The 22,885-nt window shown below is 39.0% G+C and overlaps 1 protein-coding gene across 1 annotated transcript in view; it reads right to left on the reverse strand.

Moving 5' to 3' along the window:
• LOC140518842 (polycystin-1-like protein 2) overlaps window positions 1-22,885 on the reverse strand; it is a 110,787-nt gene that overhangs the window by 28,115 nt on the left and 59,787 nt on the right. The window contains exons 23-29 of the mRNA XM_072631308.1: window positions 17,310-17,509; window positions 15,584-15,798; window positions 13,976-14,192; window positions 8,075-8,303; window positions 6,978-7,209; window positions 5,566-5,662; window positions 829-966 (exon numbers count right to left, since the gene is read on the reverse strand). Coding sequence (XP_072487409.1) covers window positions 829-966; window positions 5,566-5,662; window positions 6,978-7,209; window positions 8,075-8,303; window positions 13,976-14,192; window positions 15,584-15,798; window positions 17,310-17,509 — 1,328 coding nt within the window. The remainder of the gene's footprint in view (window positions 1-828; window positions 967-5,565; window positions 5,663-6,977; window positions 7,210-8,074; window positions 8,304-13,975; window positions 14,193-15,583; window positions 15,799-17,309; window positions 17,510-22,885) is intronic.

The raw sequence follows: 22,885 nt of genomic DNA on the forward strand, positions 1-22,885 counted from the left end.
CAGAGAGTCCTGTCCTCTGGCTCTGAAAAGTGTATAAATTCTCTGAGATGAGGTTTTATTTCCAGGCTTAGTTTTTGGAAGAAGGTTTCTGTGCCAGATGAGACTCTGGGAATCTGCTAAGGGGCCCCTGAGCTTTGAAAACCCAGATGTTGCTGCTTCTCTCGCAAGTCATGTCATTATTTCTCTGATGGTATGGTCTTCTTCAGCAACGAAGGACATACACACACAACTATGTATGTATTGCTTATAGTCAGACAGTTGGAAGCCCTGTCTGTTGGTATTTTTTCTGAGGTTCAGGATGCTGACTTTTCCCCTGAACTAAGTGAATGATACATGTGCTTGATTAAAGTAGATTGTTGACCCCTCAAAAGTTGCTTTCCTTTTATAAAAGCAGATCTAAGAACCTGTACAGCAGGTATGTGAGCTGGGGTCCATGCTATTACAGTAATCAAGCACTTATTCACTTTTCTGTATTGCATTTATTTCTGTAAATGCCTTTTCCTCTATTAGATTACAAGTTCCTTGAGAAAATCATCTGTGTTATATCTAGCTATATCCCCAGCACTGAACATAGGAACCTGAATGAGTAGAAAGTAATTAATAAGTATTAGTTCAATTGAATTGAATCATTGATTCATCCCTCCTCAACCCTCCCAATAGTGAACAAATGTTGTTGATTCTTCCTTCATAATACCTCTACTACCCTTCCCCTCCTTACCATCTTCACCACTACAATTCTTCTCTAGGATGAGCTTTAGGGTTAGAAGGAAGAATTGACCTCAACCGGAGAACAAGTAAAAAAGGAAATCAACTAAGGAAAGAACTTACCCAGTATTTCTCGAATTAAGGCAAATGCTCTCTGTTCCTTGAGACGATTCCTCTTCATCTTCTCAACATCAGCATCAAGAGGTGGTTGGTAGATGCCATTTTGGCTGTCCCTACGGGCTCGGAAGAAAATGTCTGAATCTGTCAATGCAAAAGACAGTGGCACCTTTGTGACCTGGGAGATTTTCTCCTGGGGTGTGACATATGTGACCCACAGGAATTTCTTTCATCAGTTACATGAAACTATAATAGAAGAGAAATGTTGGTGGGATCTCCATGGGGCACATGTTCTGATGGCAAGCTGAATAATGGGGGATTCTAGTGAAGAAATCTTGAAGAGCTTCATAGTTAGGGAGCTGGCATCTCAGCCTTTGTGAGGAGATAATTACTTTAGGTATGGCTTCCTGGGGAAAGCCCCATGATCCTGACTTCAGGCTAGGCTCCTGCCCAAGAGGACTGGAGAGTCTTGGACAGGGCCTACCTCAGTCTGCTTTGATCTCTACTCAAGGAAAAGCCTGTTCCAGTCTTTAGGGAGCTCTAGTCAAACTCATTGTTCTCTAAACTAAGCAAAATGAGCTCTCAAGATAAAGGCTACATGCAAACTCTGAATAGTCCTTGGCTTTCACTGTGTCTTTCCATTTTCTGAAAGGCTTTCATAGTGAACTATTAGTGCTGCAGGTTGGTCTTACCCCGTATCCCAGACCTGGTGTCTCATAGAGGCCTTGGGGCTGTCCCATGCCATGACTAGTCCTGCCTTGGGGCCAGAGGAAGTATACCCATAGTGTTTTACATTCAGATTCAGATCTGCAGGTGGCAGGGAGTGGGGGGTTGGACTTGGAGTCTAGGAGGGGAAGGGTGCAAAAAAGACCAGGTTTTTTTTTTTCTGCATCAGTTTCTATGAGTATAAGATTTAATAAGACTGTTATAGTAATCTTAGGCCCCTTGATATACTCTGTGACCCAGTGGTATTGACCTCCTTGCTATTTCCTCAGGAACAACACTCTATCTCTTCACTCCCAGGCATTTTCCCTGGCTGTCCTTCATGCCTGGAACTTCCATTCTACTCATCTTCACCCCTTAGTTTCCCTGACTTCCTTCAATTTTCAGCTGAAGTCTCATCTTCTCCAAGGAGTCTTTCCCAAACTTCCTTAATCTTAGTGCCCTCCTTCTGAGACTCCCTCCTCTTTATCCTGTATGTATCTTGTTTTGACATTGTTGTTTTGATGCTGTTTCCCCATTATATTATGAGCCCCTTTAGAGGAAATTTTTGCTTTTTGTTTTTTGCCTTTCAGTGCTTTCAGGGCCTGCCTGGCACACAGAAGGTATTTAACAAATGCTCGGTGGAAAGAGATGATACAAATGGGAAAAGGACCCAGATGTACAAAAATATTTATAGCAACTCTTTTTTGTGCTGGCAAAATTGAGGGGATGCCCATCAGTTAGGCAATGGCTAAACAAGTTGTGGTATATGAATGTAATGGAATACTATTGTGCTAGAAGAAATGATGAGCAGGCAGACTTCAGTAAGACTTGAATGAACTGATGCTGAGTGAAGTGAGTATAACCAGGAGAACATTGTATACAGTAACAGCCACAATGTCCAATGACTAACTCTGATAGACTTATCTCTTCTCAACTATGCAAGGATCTAAGACAGCTCCGAAGGACTCAGGATAAAATGCTATTCACATCCACAGAAAGAACTGTGGAGTCTGAATGCAGAAGGAAACATACTATTTGCTCTCTCTTTTTCTGTTTTTTTCTGTTTTTGTTTGTTTCTTCTTTCTTATGGTTTTTCCCATTGGTTCTAATTCTTCTTTACAATATGACCAATGTGAAAATAGGTTCAGTATGAATGTATACATAGAGTTTATATCAAATTACATACCAATTTGGGGTGGAGGGAGGTAAGAGATGGGGAGAAAATTTGGAACTCAAAATCTTATGGAAGTGAATGTTGAAAACTAAAAATAAATAAATTTTTTAAAAATAAAAATAAATGCTAGGTGGTTGATTGCTAGTATCTCATACCTATATAGCACCTCATATGCAGTGTGGCGCCATGGAAAGAACATGACAGAACATGACATGATTGGAGTCAGAACCTCAGAGTAAATCTCAACTCTGTCACTACCAGAGTGATCTTAGGCAAGACACAATCTCCTTGGGCCTCAGTTGCTGCATCCATAAAATGAAGGTATTGCAGTAGATCTTTATGACCCCTTCTAGCTCTGTGTCTGTAATCCTTTGCTGTCCAACCCATTTCCTATCCTCTCATTTGATCCTCATCACAACCTGTGAGGGAGGCAGGACAAAAATTGCCACTCTATTGATGAGGGAACTGAAGGTCTCAGTGTTGCCCAAGGTCATACAACTAGTCAGGCAATAAGCAGTCAACAAGCATTTATTATTATTAATTATTAAATGGAAGACCCACGACTTGAACTAGAAGTCTTTGACTCCAAATCCATTTCTCCTTTCCCCATGCTCTAATGCATTCCTGTAAGTGTCCAAGAGTACAGACAATGCCCTCTCTTTTCTAATATCTCTGTCTAAGCCTTTCTCTGTATCTCTAGCACTTAGCACAGGATCTAGAACTTAGTAAGTACTTAAGAGTATAATGCTTTTTGCCTGACTTTGCCAGGAGACGTTAAGTACTTGGTAACTACTGGGCTTCTAGATGATTCTGCCAGATCCTTTCTCCTCACACCTTGTTGAAGGGGAGGTTTATAGGTTCAAAAGAAGTGGAATTGGGGCAGGGACTGGCAATAATCTATCCAGGAATATCAGGGAAGTTTCAGAAAACTGTCAGGACGGTAGGAGTAGCAATTTTGCCTTTCCCCTTGCTAAAGCAACTATACAGGAGCTGTGAACTTCACACCTTTAAAGTCTGGAGGGACCTTAGTAAACATAGACCAGCAGTTTTCAAAGTATGGTCTGAGGACTCCTGTTTGTCCTGCAATCTTTCATCAGGACTTTGAGGACAAAACTATCTTTATAATAGAGAGGTGGTGCAGTGGATAGAGCACCAGTGCAGGAGTCAGGAGGACCTGAGTTCAAATCTCACCTCAGGCTTGACACTCACTAGCTATGTGACTTTGGGCAAGTCACTTAACCCCAATTGCCTCATCCTGGGTCATCTTCAGTCATCCTTATGAATATCTGGTCACTGGACTCAGATGGCTCTGGAGGAGAAGTGAGGCTGGTGACCTACACAACTCTCCCTCGCTCAAAACAAAGTCAAGTGCAAGTCATGTCATTATTTCTCTGATGGCATCATCTTCTTCAGCAATGAAGGACGAACACACACACATCTTTATAGTACTGCTAAGATGTTATTTGCCTTTTAAAATATTTCTCCCTTGTCCAACTACATATCTGTGTGAGGTCAAATTTTCTTTATATGCAGCCAAAACAATAGATTGCAACAGACTGAATACAGAAATATTGGCCTCAGCTCCCTGCAGAAGCAGATATGAGAATCCAATTCTTTTCTATTAAGCTAGACCTTAAAGAGATTTTCAAAATATAATAATGCCACTCTTCTCACTAAATTTTTTTTGTTTTGTAAAATTTAGTTTTCATTAGCAATTTATTTATGTTAAGATAAAATGGGTTTGTTATTTTTAATGAATGAAATACTTTAAAATTTATTAGTTTTATTCCTAATGTGAATATCAGTGGATATGACAGTCATAAACAAAAAACTTTTTGAAATCTTCAAAAATTTTTAAGAGTGTAGAGGGGTTCTAAAATAAAAAAGTTTGAGAATCACTGATTTAATCAACCACTTCACTTTATAGAAGAGGAACTGAGGCCCAGAGAGGGGACGTGACTTGCCTAAGGTCATCTAGCTAGTAAGTAGCATATCCTACATTCAAACTTAAGTCTTTCAGTTGAAGATCTTATTTACAAACCTACTCATTCCACTTCTGAACAACTTAAATTGTTAAGAGAGCATCTAAGAGATGGTATAGTGGATAGAACCCTGGGATTGGAACCAGAGAGACTCATCTTCATAGGTTCAAATCTGGCCTCACACACTCACTAGCTGTGTGACCTTGGGCAAGTCATTTAACCCGTTGGCCTTAGTTCCTTATCTGTAAAGTGAGCTGGAGAAGGAAATAGGAAACCACATTAGTATCTTTGCCAAGAAAAGCCCAAAAGGATACAGAGAGTTGGATGCAACTTGAAAACGACTTAACAACAAAAAACCTAAATCTGCCTCTCCACAACTCAAACCCCATGCTCCTAAATCTCTTCTCTGGAACCAAATAGAATAAGTGGAAAACACCTGGGTTTGGAGTCAAGAGGATGTATTCACAAATTGCCTAACCTCTTTGAGCCTGAATTCCCTCATCTGTAAAATGAGTGTGTTGGACCAGATAACCTCTGAGGTTCTCTTCATCCTTACACATATGATCTTGTGATACTAGGATTATGATCTAACCATTTTGTAGCCAAAACAACTGAGGCTCAGAGAGGCCAGTGAGTGACAGTGTCACACAACAAACTGATGACATTAGGGCTAGAAGACAGCTCTTCACTGATCTAAGGGTGTTACTTGGTGAAGAAAAGTTCACTTCTGTGGAGCAAGTGAATATCCATATGAGGCAAAGGAATGATTATTTCTTCTGAGTCAGTCTGTGCAATAACAGAGGATGACTTTAGTTCCAGGAGTGGGGAGGCAAAGAAGAAGGGCTATACTAGGGGAGCTTTCACCATACTCCCATTAATTACCTGAGCTACATACAGGTCTAGCCATAGGTGATGAATAGTCTTCCTCTTGATCGACTTTCTTCAGGACTAGGGCGAAGAAGGCAGCAAATCCCAGGACCTGAAATTCAATTCAATAAGAATAAAATATGCCATGTGCTATGCTAGGTTCTGGGGATAAAAACGACAAAAACACTGTCTGCCCTCAAGAAGCTTACATTCTACTGAGGACTACCAGCTATGACTGCTTAAATTCACAGGGGCCATTTTGCCTTCACTGGCCCAGATCTCTTCAGATCAGACTTCAGATCTTTTCTCCTCCTGCCCAATATCTCTGTGGTGAGGGAGGCACAAGGTCCCACCACCCTGCGCAATCTCCATATTCTCTTCATGTGAACTGGAGCATAATAGTTTAACTATTTTATCTTGCCATTTCCTTCTTCAAAATGTTTGCAGAGGCCATTTTCCATGCCTGAAACATACTCCTTCTTCATCTCACTCTGTAGAAATACTTTGTTTCCTTCAAGGTCCAGATCAGGAGCTACTTTTTCCACGAAGGAGAACATTAATTCCTATAGCTGAAAATGACCTCTTTTCTCAAATCTTCCCAGATGATTCTGTCTCGATTTAGTCTTTGCTTCCCTCACTCCTTACCTTGCATTAAACCTTTTTGAGTACATGTTATTTTCTCACAGTAGAATGTATGCAACTTGAGGGCACAGAACTTAAAGAATTTGTTTTCATCATTGTATCTCTAGGATCTTGCACAAAATAGAAGCTTTAATACATATTGATTGATCGATGCTTAATAAATTTGTTGAAATACATTAAAGTGAACAAAATAGAAAGTACCACATTTACAGTTAAGAGGCAATGAAGTGGGTAGACTTGGCCCCTTAGATTGCTTAGATAAGTAGAGAGTCACCAGCTACAATCTTTTTGGTAAGATGGAGGAAAACCAGATCTTAGCATCTGCTTTGCCACTGAGTCCTCAGATCCACTGGGCCTTAACATTTGTCTTCTAGATCCCATGAGCATTGTCATGTGTACAATGTACAATAGTACCCTAAGGACTCCTGGGCTTTGCTGTCTTCCCTGCATCTGAACCCTCCTACATGTTCTATCTCTTCAGTTACAATGTGAGCTCCTTGAAAGCAAGGACTCTTCTACTTATCTCTTTGTATCCCAAGAGCTTATTATTAGTAAGTGCTCAATATATTTTAAAATTCACTTTTCATTCATTTATTGACTCAGGGAGAAATGATCACAAGAGAATGGTACTGAAAAGGTGGCTTTGAGACATTTCATGATGTTATACCTGGTGTCTTTCTTCTCAGGAAACTCATGATCCCAAATGGCAACTGACCTAACTCAAACCCATTCAAGAAGATGGCAGAAAGTAGAAGTCAGGCCTAGGAAACCATAGGGAACATTACCTTCAGGGGTTGGGTGATGAAAACACTTTCCACAAATGAGACTGCCATGGAAAGAAGCCATTTGATGGAGTTGTCTTTTCCATAGTGCAGCCCATACAGCATGGTGAAGAAGGCTGCAACGCCACTGGTGCTCACGATAAGCAGCCAGCCAATGAGGGCAAACCACCAGGGCAGGCCTGGGCCAGCAGAGCTTTGCTTGCTGGACCCAATGATGCTCACTGTGGACTGGACTCTAAGAAGGGGAAATAAGAAAAGGAGAAGTGAGAGGAGAGCAAGGTGGAGGGGACAACATGGAGTTTAACCCTCTGGTGAAAATTCTACTTTATCCTTAGAGGTAGATACAAGGCCTATCAATTAGTTGAGTAGGACTATTTCTGGTAATTGTTAAACTCAGGGTAATATCTTCATTTTAAAAGACCCTTGGCCTAAAAGTGAATTTGGTTTCCATAATGAGTGAGGAGAATTATTTTTAGTCTGTTTCTAGGTTCTCTCTCTTTGTAGAGTTGATGTGGGCAGTTTTCGTTGTATCACCATTTTCCCAAAAAACCCTATACAATCCAGAGCAAGCCTTCAGATTAAAAATACCTAAAACCTTGGATGATCCCCTGAGGAATTATAGATTAGAGGATGGCCTTCCTTCCTGGAAAGGAGCCCAAAGGAGTTGGTTAACTGACTCTTTTTTTTCAGGTTGCTGAGGTCTAGATGTCCCTGTCAATGAGCTGGAGAAGTCTTACTGAGAGATAAAGAGGTCTCACTTTTTTCTGGAATCTTTCTTTCAGGAGGACTAAGAGGGTAAGGTTGGGAAAGTGGTAGAGGTAAATCTGGGTAAAGGTGATGAGGAGCTCTGCCCAGCAGATTCAATGAGAGATTTTTGATCTGAGAGACATAGAATTTAAGAACTTTTCCTCTCGAGAAACTAAGAGGGTGGGGTTGACAGAGATGGAGCAGGTGAATCTGAGTAAATGTGACCAGGAGTGCTTTCCAAAAAGGCCACCTTCTTCTTCCCTGCCATAGCTCCCAGCTGGGCCAGGCTGGATCAGGTGGGAGGTAGTTTCCATGCTGTCTCCTAAGGCAGAATCAGCCTGATCCAAGGTTACCTCAAACTGGATGGTTCTTGGGAACTATCCTGGTTTCCCAGTAGGCTTTTCAGGGTCTGGACCTGCATCATTGCCTGGGCATGACTCTTAGGATCCTGGAAACTATGAGGCCCAAGAAGTTCGAGTTCTTTCTCTATGTGTTGAAGGTGCATAAAGAGATAATGACTGTAATCACTGTTCTGAAGCCAATTCTTCACCTCCTTCTTGATTCTGGGGATTCTGGTTGGCTCTGGGTGACGAAGAGAGAAATAACATGCCAGTAGGTACACAGATATAAAAAGGAAACTGCTCTTACTGTCCCCTAATCCTTCAAACTCCTTGTTACCTCAAGGACTAATTCTGAATATAGGACACCATGGGTATATTACCCCCTCGGCCTAAGGGCTGGATTGGTAATGGATGTAGTCAGAGCTTTCTATAGAATGGTTGGGCACACTGGCAGCATTGGTTGGTCTGAGCGGGATCAATCTGTAGTACTGGAGTGAGGGGCAAGAAACAATCTAAGGGTCAGAGGAAGCTGAAGAGTAAAACATCACCAGGCAATAACAGTAGAAGTTGGGGGTGGGGAAATGGTGTCACAGAGATAGAATGTACATGTTGATGGTTCAGAAATATGGGTTAGCAAAATAGAAGCCATCACTCTCTAAAGGCTGAAACAGTTAAGCATAGGCTGAGTTCAGGCAAGGGTGGAAGTAACCAGATATTCAAATAAGTTTGAATTAATATAGAATGGATTTACAAATTTAACTACTTTAGCATAAGGATTGAGCCTCTGTCCTTTTAAGATCTAGAATTAGGGGCTAAACCCACCCCCTTGATATTGTGTATAAAAGCTTCAGCAGTAGACAGCTCCCTACCAGGGTTGCTTTCTCTTGAATTGGACTTTAGTGAGCTGGGAGGGGTAGAATGGAAAACTTGAGGGTAAGTAAGGTGTAGAAATACAGGAGAGGTGGGGGGGGGAGGGAGGAGTGACTCCTTTCAGACAATTAAGCAGATAGGAATAGGGTCTTTTTTGAATTTTTCTTGACTGTCACTATGTGAGAAAGTTCAGAGATCAGAAGCATCCCTTAGAAGGTTTCTATGGATGTATTCTTGAAGGTCTTGTTTTCATAGGTTTAAAGCTAGAATTTGAAATCAGAAGACTTGGGTTTGAATCCTAGTTCTGTCACTTCATAGGACCATAGACTTAGTGCTGAAAAGAACTTTGGAGGTCATCTAGTTAAGTCAGAGATGAAGGGTCTTGCCCAAGCCCAGACCTAAGTGTTAGAGCTAAGATTAAAACTGAGTTCTGGTAGACCCTAGATTCCAATACTCTGTCCATTATATCATACTGCATTAGGCAAGTCCCTTAGTCTCTCTTTCTCCTCATCTGTGAAATAAAGGAATTGGACTAAACAAATTGTATATTTCTTTTGAAATTTATGACCTTATGACCTTCTACAAAACTGATTCCTTTCTCAAAAACAAAAACCTGAAAAGGACAGTAACACATACATATACATACATTATAATAGGGAGCAGACTTGTGATTTAGTTGATACAGAGAACTCCTAGATGAGGACATTCTCTCTACTAATTCAGGGCAGCACCTTTTCTGCAACTTATAGTCTTAAAGAACTGCCTAGAGCAAATGAGATTTATCCATGGTCCCATAGCCATTATGTGTCAGAGGAGGGACTTGAACCCAGGTCTCCCGGGTTCTGAAGTCATCTATCTACCGCATTATATTGCCTCTCATAGATCTATAATATGTCTATATCTATATTTATACCACACACATATATACATATATATGAACAATATACATATTTAGTGCCATTTGTCAACCAAAGGAACCTGGAAAAAAATGAGTGTGCATCCAAGAACTTCATAATTTTCAAAGTCTTTTTACATTTATATTATATTATATTAGGCTTACATTTATTTGTTATGTTTACATTTACTAAATGCCAGAATCAGGATCCAAAATAAAATTTTGACAGAGTAGAATAAAGAACTAAACTTATTAAGACAGAATTTAGTAGGGATAAATGTAGTCTTATACTTGGATTCAAAAAAATTACTTCACAAATATAAGAAAGGGAAAGCATATGAAAAAGATCAGGGTATCTTAGTGAACTGCAAACTCAATACAAGTAAACAATGTGAAATGACAATGAATAAAATTAACTTGACAGTGGGCTACACTCAGGAAAGAATCCCTGATCAAACCGTATCTGAAATATTGTGTTTGGTTGTAAGCAACACATTTTAGAAAGGATGTTGATAAACAGGAGGGTTCTGAGGAGGGCAACTAGGGTGGTGTTAAAGTTCAAGTTTAAGTTCTATGGAGATAGGCTGGAACAAGACATGGAGAAGAGAAGACTCATTAAGGACATGATAACTGTCTTCAAATATTTGAAGAGCAGACCTGTTGAAGAGGGGATAAGTTTCTGTTTTGCCTGAAAGAACAGAATTAGGATCAATGGTTGGATGACACAAAGAAGCAAATTTATATTTGTCTTAAGGAAAAACTTTCTAGCCATTAGAATGATGCATAAGCAGAAGGATCAGCTTTTGGAAGTAATGCATTCCCTTTCACTGAGTTCATTAAGCCAAGGCTGGAGGATTACTCATAGGGTATGCTACAGTGGGATTGCCTTTTCAAGTATATGTTATATTAAGTGTCTTTTCTTTTTTGAAATTCTAATGTGTCCTCTCTCACTACCCTTAGGCGATGAGCAGGGATAATACTCCCTTTCTCACTCTTTCCCCCCAGGGATGAGCATCAAGGCTGGCTTAGCTTTCTCCTATGTTGGGTAATTCATATTTCATCAGCCTCACTCTTTGCTAAAAATACTTTGGAGTAAGGGGAGGAAGGAGGGAGGGAAGGGTCAGAATGACCACCAGCTGGATGCTGGGCTCTTTCCCTCAGGTTTAATGGGGTGCCCCACAGTCATACAGATGTATACTGTCCCTACTCCTTTTGTTCCTCAGTTCTCTCACTGAGCTCTATCAAAGTACAGAGTGCTATCACGTTGCTACCTTAGCCAGAGCAAGCTTCTGACTTTTGGTTTTCCTAAGAACTAGGAAGTGTAGAGTTGTTTTTTGTTGCAGATAAGTGGGTTTGCTTATGCAGCCCTGTCTACATGGTGGGAAGAAGATATGGAGGTCCCAAGTGATTGAGTTAGGGATTTTCCTTCTTTGCTGTTAGTTCATTGTGTTTTTACCTCGTTTGGGTCCTTGGTGTTTTAGACCGTAGACAAAGCTGAAAGTGTTTTATCACTTCTACGTAATTCCTATTTTAGAGAGGTTTGAGAGGTCAGAGAAAATGTCTTCCATCTTCTTGGTCCCATGACCAAAACCACAATTTGGGGTCCAAGCTTTTCACAACAGGTGGCAGAAGGAACTCTAGCCATAGTAGTAGGTGATGGCAAGGCAAAAGAAGGGACCATTTGTTTTAATGGGCCATGAATATGTAGCATGTTTGTACCTGGGAGACTGCCAATATATGAATTTTATGAAGAAAATAGATTGTAAAAACTGGTCTGCATAGTTTTAAGAGGACTAGATGTAGAATTAGAAATCCTGAGTTCAAATCCCAGCTCTGTTACTTTCAGCAGGTAACCTAGAAAATGAATTGGATGACATCTAAGATCCCTTTCTAGTACCAATTCTATGATGATTCATCTACACAAGAAACCTTCACTTTTTCCTGGAAATTTGCTAACAAGCCATCAGGAGTTTTCCTGGCCTAAACTGACCACAGTCTCCTGAGCTGATTACCAGAATTTCAGTCATTCCAAACAGTACCCTTGGACTCATCCCAGTGAGTCAATAATTATATTTTTAAATTTGCTATCTTGACATTTGTTGTTTGCACCAGGCTATCAGATCTGGGTGATAAGTGGTACCTTGGACAGCCCTGTGTAGTATTCTCTGTCCAGGAGATTGACCTCTCTTGGAAGAGATGCAAATGGGGAGGCCCTCTTCTTCTTCTGAGATCACTTTCAGTATGAAAACAAAAACTTGTTTGGAACCTCTTGTCCTTTTCTATACTTCCCCCCTACTTTATTTTTAACTTCCTACAGAATCAGAATCTCCAAGATGGAAAGAATTTCACAATTAAACTAATCCAACCAATACCTGAACAAAAATCTGTTCAGCATGCATGACAAGTGATTGGCTATCCAGTGCCCACTCAAAGATCTCCAGTGACAGGGAATTTACTACCTCTTGAGGCAACCTATTCTACAATGAAATGGTTCTAGCTGCTGTCAAGTTTTCCCTTATATAGAGCCTAAATCTTCTGGTTTGCATCTCCTACTAGTTAGATGTTTCTAGTTCTGCCCTTTGGCACCAAGTTACAAAGCTAATCCTCTGCTCTGTGTCTGTCATTCTTTTACACTTACTCCATTCCCACCATCAGAGAAACGGGATCTGGGTTCTGTCTATCTTCTGAATCTTCTTCCCTCCTCTGTCTTGAGATTTGTGTTTAGCTTTTCTTTGGTCTTACTCCATTTAGTATCATGGCCCTCCTACCTTCTGTTGCTTCTAGAAGTTGTTAAGCAATCTTCCTCACTCCCACCATGCTCACTTCCCAGGGAGACCAGCCCTATCCCTATGTATAGCAGGCATACTCCAAATCCCAAGGAAAGCAATATGTTCTTCTGCTGAAGCCTCAGATATACATCCCACAAACATTCACTGCCTATCTACTTGTTTACTGAAAAAAAGTCTCTGGGATAGTATCACAGAAACCCTAATCCTGTCGTTCAACACTCCTACAATCTGGCTTTAACCTATCTTTACATCATAATTTCATTCTACTCCCTTTATGTATAATGGTATGGGACAAAACCCTTTTAGGCCTTTGTTGGCTGTATCTACACACTAAAAGGCCAACAATAGGGGTAAGAGGTAGCAACTGCATTGACCTCCGGGCATAGCTTGCTCATATTACTAGCAGAGAGCATTTGTCCACAGAGCAAAACTGGAAAGGATTTTAATGAGGATGGCAGGAAAAAAGAAAACAGCTCCAATCTCACCCTTAGGTCTGCCTTGGCACAGGTAGGCTAACTTAGGAAATGCTATGGTAATATTGGTGTTAAAGCCTGAACTTCTTGGTCCTCAAAGCAATAGGAATGGAAAAGAGGAGACAAATATAAAATACATCTGGCAGGAAAAATCAGAGTTGATGTAATCACTGACTCGTTATGGGGGTGGAAGAGAGAGGAGTCAAGTAACTAAGTCTTTGAGCCTGGATGGTAAAGGCGGTGCTGCTAGAGACAGAGATCCTGTACAAGAAACCTGGGGGAATGCATTGATTTAGCGGGACAAATGATAAAGTCTGTTTTGGACCTGTTGCAGTTGAGAAGCTGGTTAGACACACAAACAAAGATATTTAGCAGGCACCAATTGATATGAGACAAGAGCTTGGGAGAGTGGACACAGGAGAGAGCCTAGATTCTAGGCTCTAGAAGATGAAGACCCTGGGATCAAGGAGGGAGGTAGAGGAGTTAGCTTTGCAATAAGAAAGGGTATTTTTTCTTCTGACATGAAAAGAAAGCAGCAGGAAATGCAGGATTCAATATAGAAAAGAAATCTGTGACTTTGGTGAATGTGTTGCTTCAGAGGGTTTGGGTACAGGAGTCTGGTGGGAAAGGAAAGTGAAGGTGCAGACACTGAATGGTCTTAATCCTCTTAGTAGGAAGTCAGGTCATCTGATGAAAGGAAGAAAGAAAAGGCTGGGCTTGGGGCCTTGAAGGTTACAAACAAGTCTGAACTACACCACTGTTCAGAAGTTGAAAGGGAAGCAGTAAGAGATGCTTCTGTTTTATTCCAAAAAGAATGAAAGTTTAGAGATTACTTCTAATAGCAGGTCACAGAAGCTGTAAGAGACTCATTCTTCTTGCAACTTACCTTTCAAGTTGACAGATCTAAGGGTGAGGATGGAGACATCCTCTTTCTTCCTGCCCTCCTCATTAAAATCCTTTCCAGTTTTGTTCTGTGGGCAAATGATCTCTTCTATTAAAGCCAATAGTTTATTGATATCCATTGATTTCCCCAGATCTGAGCCCGAAGCAAGTGATGAAATCTTCAGAGTTTTAACCAGTGAGCTGACAATTCTCCAAATATCCTGCAAGTTGAAGAAACAGGAACACTGGTCTCCTACATGGACCTGAGGTTAGTCCTACATGGCCTTATATGTCATTGTAGTGACAGAATGGGTGAAGAGAGTAGCTAACATTTATATAGCACTTACTATGTGCCAGGCATCATGCTAAGTGCTTTATAATTATTATCTTATTTGATCCTCACAACAATCCTGGGAGGTAGGTGCTATTATTAAGCCTCATTTTACAGATGAGGAAATTGAGGCAGACAGAAATTAAGTGACTTTCCTGGGACTGCATACTATTAGCTGTCTAAGATCAGATTTGAACGTAGGCCTTCCTGACTTCAAATCCAGTTTTCTACTCATTATATCACGCTGTAGCATACTGGATGGGTTTGTCATACTTAACAGTATGTAGAACATTGCACAAAAAATTCAGTTTTACCCTCAAGTATTAGCATGTTTGTGAGGATAGAATAAAAACACATATAACTAAAAAAAATTCAAACGATGGCCTGGCTTTTTGGGGTGCTCTCTGTTAGTATCTTTACTTTCATTTTTTATTTTGGATATAAGAACCTCCAAAATCAGCAGTGGTTTGGGACTCTCAGGACTCCTGCCAGGCAGCATGTCAACAGAGTCAGGAAGGGAGTTGATCTGTGTGGCAGGAAGACAGAAGCTGACCTCAATAGCCCTGAAAAGAGCACCAAATCTTTCTACCCCTTGAAGTGCCCAAAGGCAGTTTATAAAAGCACAACTAGACCAGGTTTCAGGGCTAATGTTCCCAAACTGATGTCTATATTGCAGAATTATGTCAACAGGATATACGAGATTCCACCATGACCAAACAGTTTTGCTTTGGGGAGTTTGCTTACCTAGGTCTGTTTCTGGATCCTTGTCTCTGCTGTGTGTCTGTGTTAGATAGTACTGTTGGTAGAGCACTGTGCCTGGACTCAGGAAAACGTGAGCTCAAATTTGACTTAGCTGGGTGACCCTGGAAAGTCACTTAACTTCTGTCTGCCTCGGTTTCATCAACAGTAAAAGAGGGACATAGCAGCATTTACATTGTGTGGTTGTTACGAATATCAAACAAGATAGTATTTGTAAAGTTCTTAGCATAGAGCCTAGCACATAATAATAAAGGCTTGGTCCTTTCCCTCTTCCCTTAAGGAATGATGGGAAGTTCTCCTGTTCTCACTCTTCTCTATATTATATGGGCCAGCTTGTGAAATACCAGCCCAGAAGCCTGGTAATCAACAGCCTCAGCTAGTGAGAGAAGCAGGGACCTTTATCAGCCAAATGTATTGTCTTTTTGCCTCATGGAACAATTCCTCTTCCTTGAAAATTGAATTAAAACCCAGTTAGAGGGGATCTGTTCTCTTTAATCCCAAATATAAAGAGTGAAAACTTGCCTTTGTCACAGTCTCGGAGGTGAGAAAGGACTCCTGTGCAGCCTCTGGAGAAGGAAGGAGCCGTGAGGACACAGGACCCTTCCTAGTTTTCTCCTCTTTGGGTGTCCAAGGTCGTGTGTTCCGGAAGATCTGAACAATAAGTAGGTTGATGGGGAACATAAGGAGGGAGCTTTCCAAACCAATCATCACTTCCTGCCAAGTGAATTCAATTTTACCTGAGTAGTCAAAAGGAAGTTAATTAGTCAATTAGCTTTTATAAAGCCCCTAACAGGTTCTGTTCTAAGTACTGGGGATACAAAGAAATGCAACAACAAAAAAAATAGATCCTGGAAGGAAAGTAGAAAATTTTGGGAAAAATTTTCTTGATAGTTTCTTGGATAAAGGTCTCATATCTCAAGTATATAGAAAATTTTGTCAAATTTATAAGAATATAAGAATTGATAAATGATCAAAGGATATGAACAGGCAGTTTTTTGATGAAGAAATCAAAACTATATATATATACAGCCATATGAAAAAATTCTCTAAATCTCAATGCTTGGTTAAAGTGAGTTAAAACAACTCTGAGATATCATCTCATACCTATCAAATTGGCTAAAATGATAGAAGGGGAAAATAACTAATGCTGAAGGGGATGTGGAAAAATTGAGACACTAATAGACTATTGGTGGACTTGAGAACTAATCCAGTCATTTTGGAGAACAATCTGGAATTATGCCCAAAGAGTTATAAAACTGTACATACCCTTTGACCCAGCAATACCACTATTACATCTGTTTCTCAAGATGATCAGGGGGAAAGGAAAAGAACCTTTTTGTTCTAAAAATATTTAGAGCAACTGTCTTTGTGGTGGCTAAGAACTGGAAATTGAGAGGATGCCCATCAATTGGAAAATGATTAAACAAGTTGTGGTATATGATTGAGATGGAATACTACTATGCTATAAGAAATGATGAGCTGGTTGATTTTCAAAAAACATGACAAGACTAGCATGAAATAATGAAGAGTAAAATGAGCAGAATTTTGTATATAGTAACAGCAATGTTGTTTGAAGAACAACTATAAACAACTAAGTTATTTTGAGTATTCTAAATACTCAAATCAACTACAAAGGAAGATGTTATCCATCTCCAGAAAAAGAACTGATAAACAGAAATCTGCTTAGTATGGTTTTACATATGTTTATCTATAGCTATATATATTTGTGTCAAATGGGGGCCTTCTCTGGTGCACAGTGGGGAGGGAGGGAGACAGTTAGAAACTTGCAATGTAGCAAAAATAAAGTAAAATAAAGCAACAGTCTCTCTTAAAGACATCACAGTCCAATAAGGAGATCATAGATTAAAAGTAAGAGTCAGCCAAAGTCTAGTATTTAAGCAACCAATAACCTTTTCTCATCATTATTCTGTGCTCTGCCCTTACCCATTTGCTGAATTTTCTTGTAAAATCATCTCTCAATTATAATGACTATATCTATATGTATATAGTTGTGTGCATGTTCTCTCTTCAATTAGAATTGAACTTCTTGAGGGCAGGGACCATGTTCCTGCCTTTTCTTTGTATCTCCAACAATTAGCACAATGTCTGGTACATAGTAAGTGGTTAATAATAAATGCTTGTTGATAATGCTAATGATGGTTGATAATGAGAAAACAGACAAAACTGACAGCAATGTCGGCAGCTTGACCATCCTCTGACCCACAGCCCCCATTCAGGCAGGAATTACCCAAGTCCATTTTCTGCTCAGCTGGATCTTTGGGGATCCCCCAAAACATGATGCTGGTCAGCATGGTGCAGAGGAGCAGAGAGAAGCAGCAGGACACCCTCTGAACTCTTGTAAATGAGCTTCGAGGGGAGCGGCTGAAAATTGAATACCAAATATGTCCATCCTGGAAACCCTTAGAGGTCTTCATGAAAAACAGGTGGCTGTAAGGGAGGAGGTAGAAATGAAGTTTGAAGGAGGAAAGGATAAAAAGAAAAGGGGGAGGAAGGAAAAGAAGAAATCATTTCTAGCCATTCACTAAAACCCCTTGTCTATTTTCACATGAGATGTTGACTGGTGTGTCTTCCCAGTAAACCTCAATAGGGTTCTTTCTAACTCTTTTAAGATATAAGCAAATGGCCATAAAATATAAACAATAGATATTGAAGATTGAGCATGAACAGAGCTTAGTACTGGGGTCACATGAAATGGCCAGCCCAGTTCATCTGACCTATGGGACTCATGGTTGGTATTGTGTTGCTTGGTAACTGGGCATGAATCCCATTAATAGCAAGTCACATAAATGATTATGCCCAATGCTGTTTTTAACCAGGCTATACTTGTTATCTTTCTCTTCTTACTTTGTTAGTTTCCCCATGTCTATAATTAGTGCCAATATTGATAGTTTTCCCTATGCCACCATCATCTTCATCAGTATACACATTCTTTCTGATTCTCACATATGTATTGGAACTTACTATCCTATCATAGGATCATCCACCATGAGAAATGAAAAGCACATTAGAGTCATCTGATCAAGTAGTGTCCAATGTGGGGACCTTGGTTCCCTGGGAGGAAGGGTTTGACCTCAAGGGGCATCTGATCAACTAATTAGAGTTTGGGAAGATGGGTCACATCCTGGGGCTCTTCTTGAATACAACTATACCTTATTATGAGCTGGTCTTAGAGTCAGGACTATAAATTGCCACTGCATGCTGGTCTGCATTGATAGGGAGAGTTTTCACATCTAGAGTTCCTTATATCAATGAAATCTCAGGTCTAGTTTAACCAAATCTGCCACCCTCCAACCAAGTTCCTTCCAATAACCCAGGTTCTCTCACCCCCACCCAGGCTTTCTCTCCTCTTGCTGATGAGGTTTCTCTAATAAGCCCTCCCACCATACAACCCTTTTACACTTGTTCCACTCAGGGGCTCTTCAGGATCTGCCCCCATGCTAGGGTTCCCAAGTGCTAGAGAGCTTGAAGAAGCAGGGAATTCTGGACAGTGAGGCTAAGCACTTCCCAGTGCCCATCAGCATAATTTGAGAAGGGGGAAGAGCCCAGGAAAGAGGAGGGTAGAATAATCCAGGTATCTTGGAGTCAGGAGGCACAGGGACTGTATTGAAGAGGAATGAATGGTAAAGTTTATTAGTTAGTGGCTCTCCTGAGATACTTTTACCCTAAGAGTGAGTTCTGAACACAATATGATTTCAGCATCCAGCAGAAGATACTCCTTTGCCCCTTTCTTTTACTGGATAAATTTTTTTACTTCCTTTCTTGGCAAGTCGAGTTCTTCCTTTCAATGTGAGAGATACAGACGACAAAATGTAAGCACAGGGAGAAATCCCAGATGGGGTAGATGAGTAAATTTTGTCCCAGGTGTCAATGATGGTGTCAGCTATCTGGTGGGATGATGGGGTCAGGAGGGTACTAGGAACTTGAAGGGAGAAGCCAATGAGATAATATGGAAAATAAACTTCCTTGATGTATGACCTTGCTTTAGGGAGTATCCAGGTAAGTAACCACTCCGTAGTTCAGGTTCCTATCACTCCTCCCCCTGATTGTTTATTAGAACATCTTCTCACTGGTCTCTGCCTCCAATGTCTAATCCAGTCTTCCCACAACTTGCCCAAACAATTTTCCAAAGGCAGAGTCTAAACATGTCACACCCCTGCTCACAAAACTTCAATGGCTCCCCTTTGCCTATAAGGATGAACAACAAATTCCTTGACCTGACACTCAAGGCACTCTACAGTGTGGTTCCAATATATCTTTACAGAGTTATCTCACATTATGCCCCTTAGTCATTCTGTTCTGGCTAAAGTGAACCACTACCTGTTCTCAGAGCTCAATGTGCTGCCTATCATATCTTACCAAGCCTTCCACACCCTCCCTCCCTATCTCTTGCTTATTGAGATTCCTCTCTTTCTTCAAGGCCCTCTTTGGAAGCCATTTCCTTTATGTAGGGATCCTCAGTTGGAAATGTTTTCTCTTGCCTCAGTATATTTTTTTTAATTTTTAACATTTTTATTCAAGTTTTGAGTTCCAAGTTCTATTCCTCCTTCTTCCCTTCCCCTCTGACTGAGATAAAAAGCAAATATATATATATAATATTTTTATATATGTAACTTATAAATATATATATAAGTAAATGTAGGTTATGCATGTACAATTATGTACAACATTTCCATATTAGTATTTTGTACAAGAAGACTTGAATAAAATAAAAAATTGAAAAACAGAAAGTGAAATATAGCATGCTTCAGTCTGTGTTCAATCACTATCAGTTCATTCTCTGGAGGTAGATAGTATGCTTCATCATTAGTCCTTTGGGATTTTCTTGCATTATTGTATTGCTGAGAAAAGTTAAGTCATTTACAGTTCTTCATCAAACAATATTGCTGTTTATGTGTACATAATTCTCCTGGTTCTGTTCACTTCACTATGCATCAGTTCATGCAAATCTTTACAGGTTTTTTCTGAAATAATCCTGTTTGACATCTCTTACAGCACAATAATATTCCATTATAATCATATACCACAGCTTGTTTAGCCATTCCCCAATTGATGGGCATACCTTTGTTTTACTATTTTCCCAGTAGTTTTTGTCAAATAATGAGTTTTTGTTCCAAAAGTTTGGACCTTTGGGTTGATTTTATACTAGATTACTGTGGTCATTTACTAGCATATAATTTGTGATTAGTCTTTTCTACTGATCCACCACTCTACTTCTTAACCAGTACCAGATTGTTTTGATAATTACGGTTTTATAATTCAATTTGAGATCTAATATGGCTAGACCACCTTCTTTCGCGTTTTTTGTTGATTCCCTTGATACTACTGAGCTTTTGTTCTTCCAGATGAATTTGTTATTATTTTTTTTACCTCTACAAAATAATTTTCGATAGTTTGATTGGTATGGCACTGAATAAATAGATTAGTTTAGAGAGAATTGTCATTTTTTAAATTATATTGGCTTGGCCTACCCATGAGTAATTAATATTTTCCCAATTGTTTGGATATGACTATTTGTGTGAAAAGCATTTTATGGTTTTGTCCTTATATTTCCTGGGTTTGTCTTGGCAGTTAGATTTCCAAGTATTTTATATTGTCTGCAGTTATTTAAAAAGAAATTTCTCTTTTTATCTCTTGCTGTAGGACTTTGTTGGTAATATAGAGAAATGCTGATGATGTATGTGGGTTTATTTTGTATCCTGCAACTTTGCTGAAATTGTTAATAATTTCAAGTAGTTTTTTAGTTGATTTTTAAAGTATAACATCATGTCATCTGCAAAGAGTGATAGTTCTGTTTCCTTATTGCCTTTCTAATTCCTTTAGTTTCTTATCTTACTGCTATGGCTAACATTTCTAGTGCAATATTAAATAATGGAAGTGATAATGGGCATCTTTGCTTCATCCCTTATTGTACTGGAAAGGCTTTTAGCTTTTCCCTCTCACAGATAATGTTTACTGGTGGTTTTAGATAAATATCACTTATCACACTTATCATATAAGCTCCATTTATTTCTAAACTTTCCAGTGTTTTCATAGGAATGGGTATCGTATTTTGTCAAAAATTTTTTGCACCTATTGAGATGATCATATGATTTCTGCTGGTTTTGTTATTGATATGGTCAATTATGCTAATAGTTTTCCTAATATTGAAATAGCCCTTCATTCTTGTTATAAATCCCACCTGCTTATAGTGTATGATCTTTGTGATATATTGCTATAATCTCTTTCCTAGTATTTTATTAAAAATTTTTGCATCACAAAATGCCAGTCACATGCAGAGAAAGAACTATAGAGTTAGAATGCAGAATGAAGCAGATTATTTTCTCTTTTGTTATGTTTTGTTTTTTCTCATGGTTTCTCTCATTCATTTTAATTCTTCTCTGCAACATGACCAATGTGAAAATGTATTTAACAAGAATGCATGCATAGAACCTATATAAGATTGCATGCCATCTTGGAGAAGGAAGGGGAAGGGAGGGAGAGAAAATTTAAAACTTATGGAAGTGATTGTTGAAAATTGAAAAGAAATTAATTATAAAAAAAATTTTTTGCCTCAATATTCATTAGGGAAATTTGTCAATAATTTTCTTTCTCTGTTTTGGCTTGTCCTGGCTTGGGTATCAGCACCATATTTGTGTCAAAAGGAATTTAGTAGGACTTCTTCTTTGCTTATTTTTCCAAATAGTTTATACAATATTGGGATTTAAATTCTTTAAATGTTTGGTAGAATTTGCTTGTGATCATCTGGTCCTGGGAATTTTTTCTTGGGAAATCTACTGATGGCTTGTTCAATTTCTTTTTCTAAGACTGGGTTATTTAAATATTTTTATTCTTGTTGAGTTAATCTGGAAAATTTATATTTTTATAGATATTCATCAATTTCATTTAGTTTGTCAAATTTATTGGCATATGATTGGACAAAATAGCTTCTAACAATTGTCTTAATTTCCTCTTTATTATTGGTGATGAATTCACCCCTTTTATTTTTAATAATAGCAATTTGGTTTTCTTTTTTCCTTTTTTAAAATCAAATTAACCAATTGTTTGTCTATTTTATTTTTCCCATAAAACCAGCTTCTAGCTTTATTTATTAGTTCAATAGTTTTCTTACTTTCAATTTTATTAATCTTTCCTTTGATTTTCAGGATTTCCAATTTGCTGTTTAATTGAGGATTTTTTGTTATTCTTTTTCTAGTTTTTTTAGTTGCATGCCCAATTCATTGATATGCTTATTGTCTATTTTACTGACGTAAGCAACTAGGGACATAAATTTTTCCTAAGTACCTTTTGGGTTGCATCCTCTACATTTTGGTAGCCTGTATCATTGTTGTTTTTTTCTTTAACAACATTATCAATTGCTTTTATGATTTGTTCTTTGACTCACTTGCTTTTTAGAATTAGATTATTTAATTTCCAATTATTTTTAATCTCTCTGTTGTTCATTATTGAATGTGATTTTTATTGCATTATGATCTAAAAAGAATGCATGTAATATTTCTGCTTTTTTGTATTTGGTTGTGAGGTTTTTATGTCTAAATACATGGTCAATTTTTGTGTAAATGCCATGTACTGCTGAGGAAAAGGTATATTCCTTTCTCTTCCCATTCAATTTTCTCCAGAAGGCTATCATATCTAACATTTTCAGAATTTTATTCACCTCCTTAACTTCTTTCTTGCTTATTATTTGGTTAGATCTATCTAGTGGGAGGGGAAAGTTGAGGTCTCCCACTAGTATAGTTTTATTGTCTGTTTCTGCCTGTAACTCATTCAACTTCTGAAGAGTTAAGGGAATGTAAGATCTTCCCT

Source organism: Notamacropus eugenii, chromosome 1, assembly GCF_028372415.1.
Source record: "Notamacropus eugenii isolate mMacEug1 chromosome 1, mMacEug1.pri_v2, whole genome shotgun sequence".
NCBI lineage: Eukaryota > Metazoa > Chordata > Mammalia > Diprotodontia > Macropodidae > Notamacropus > Notamacropus eugenii.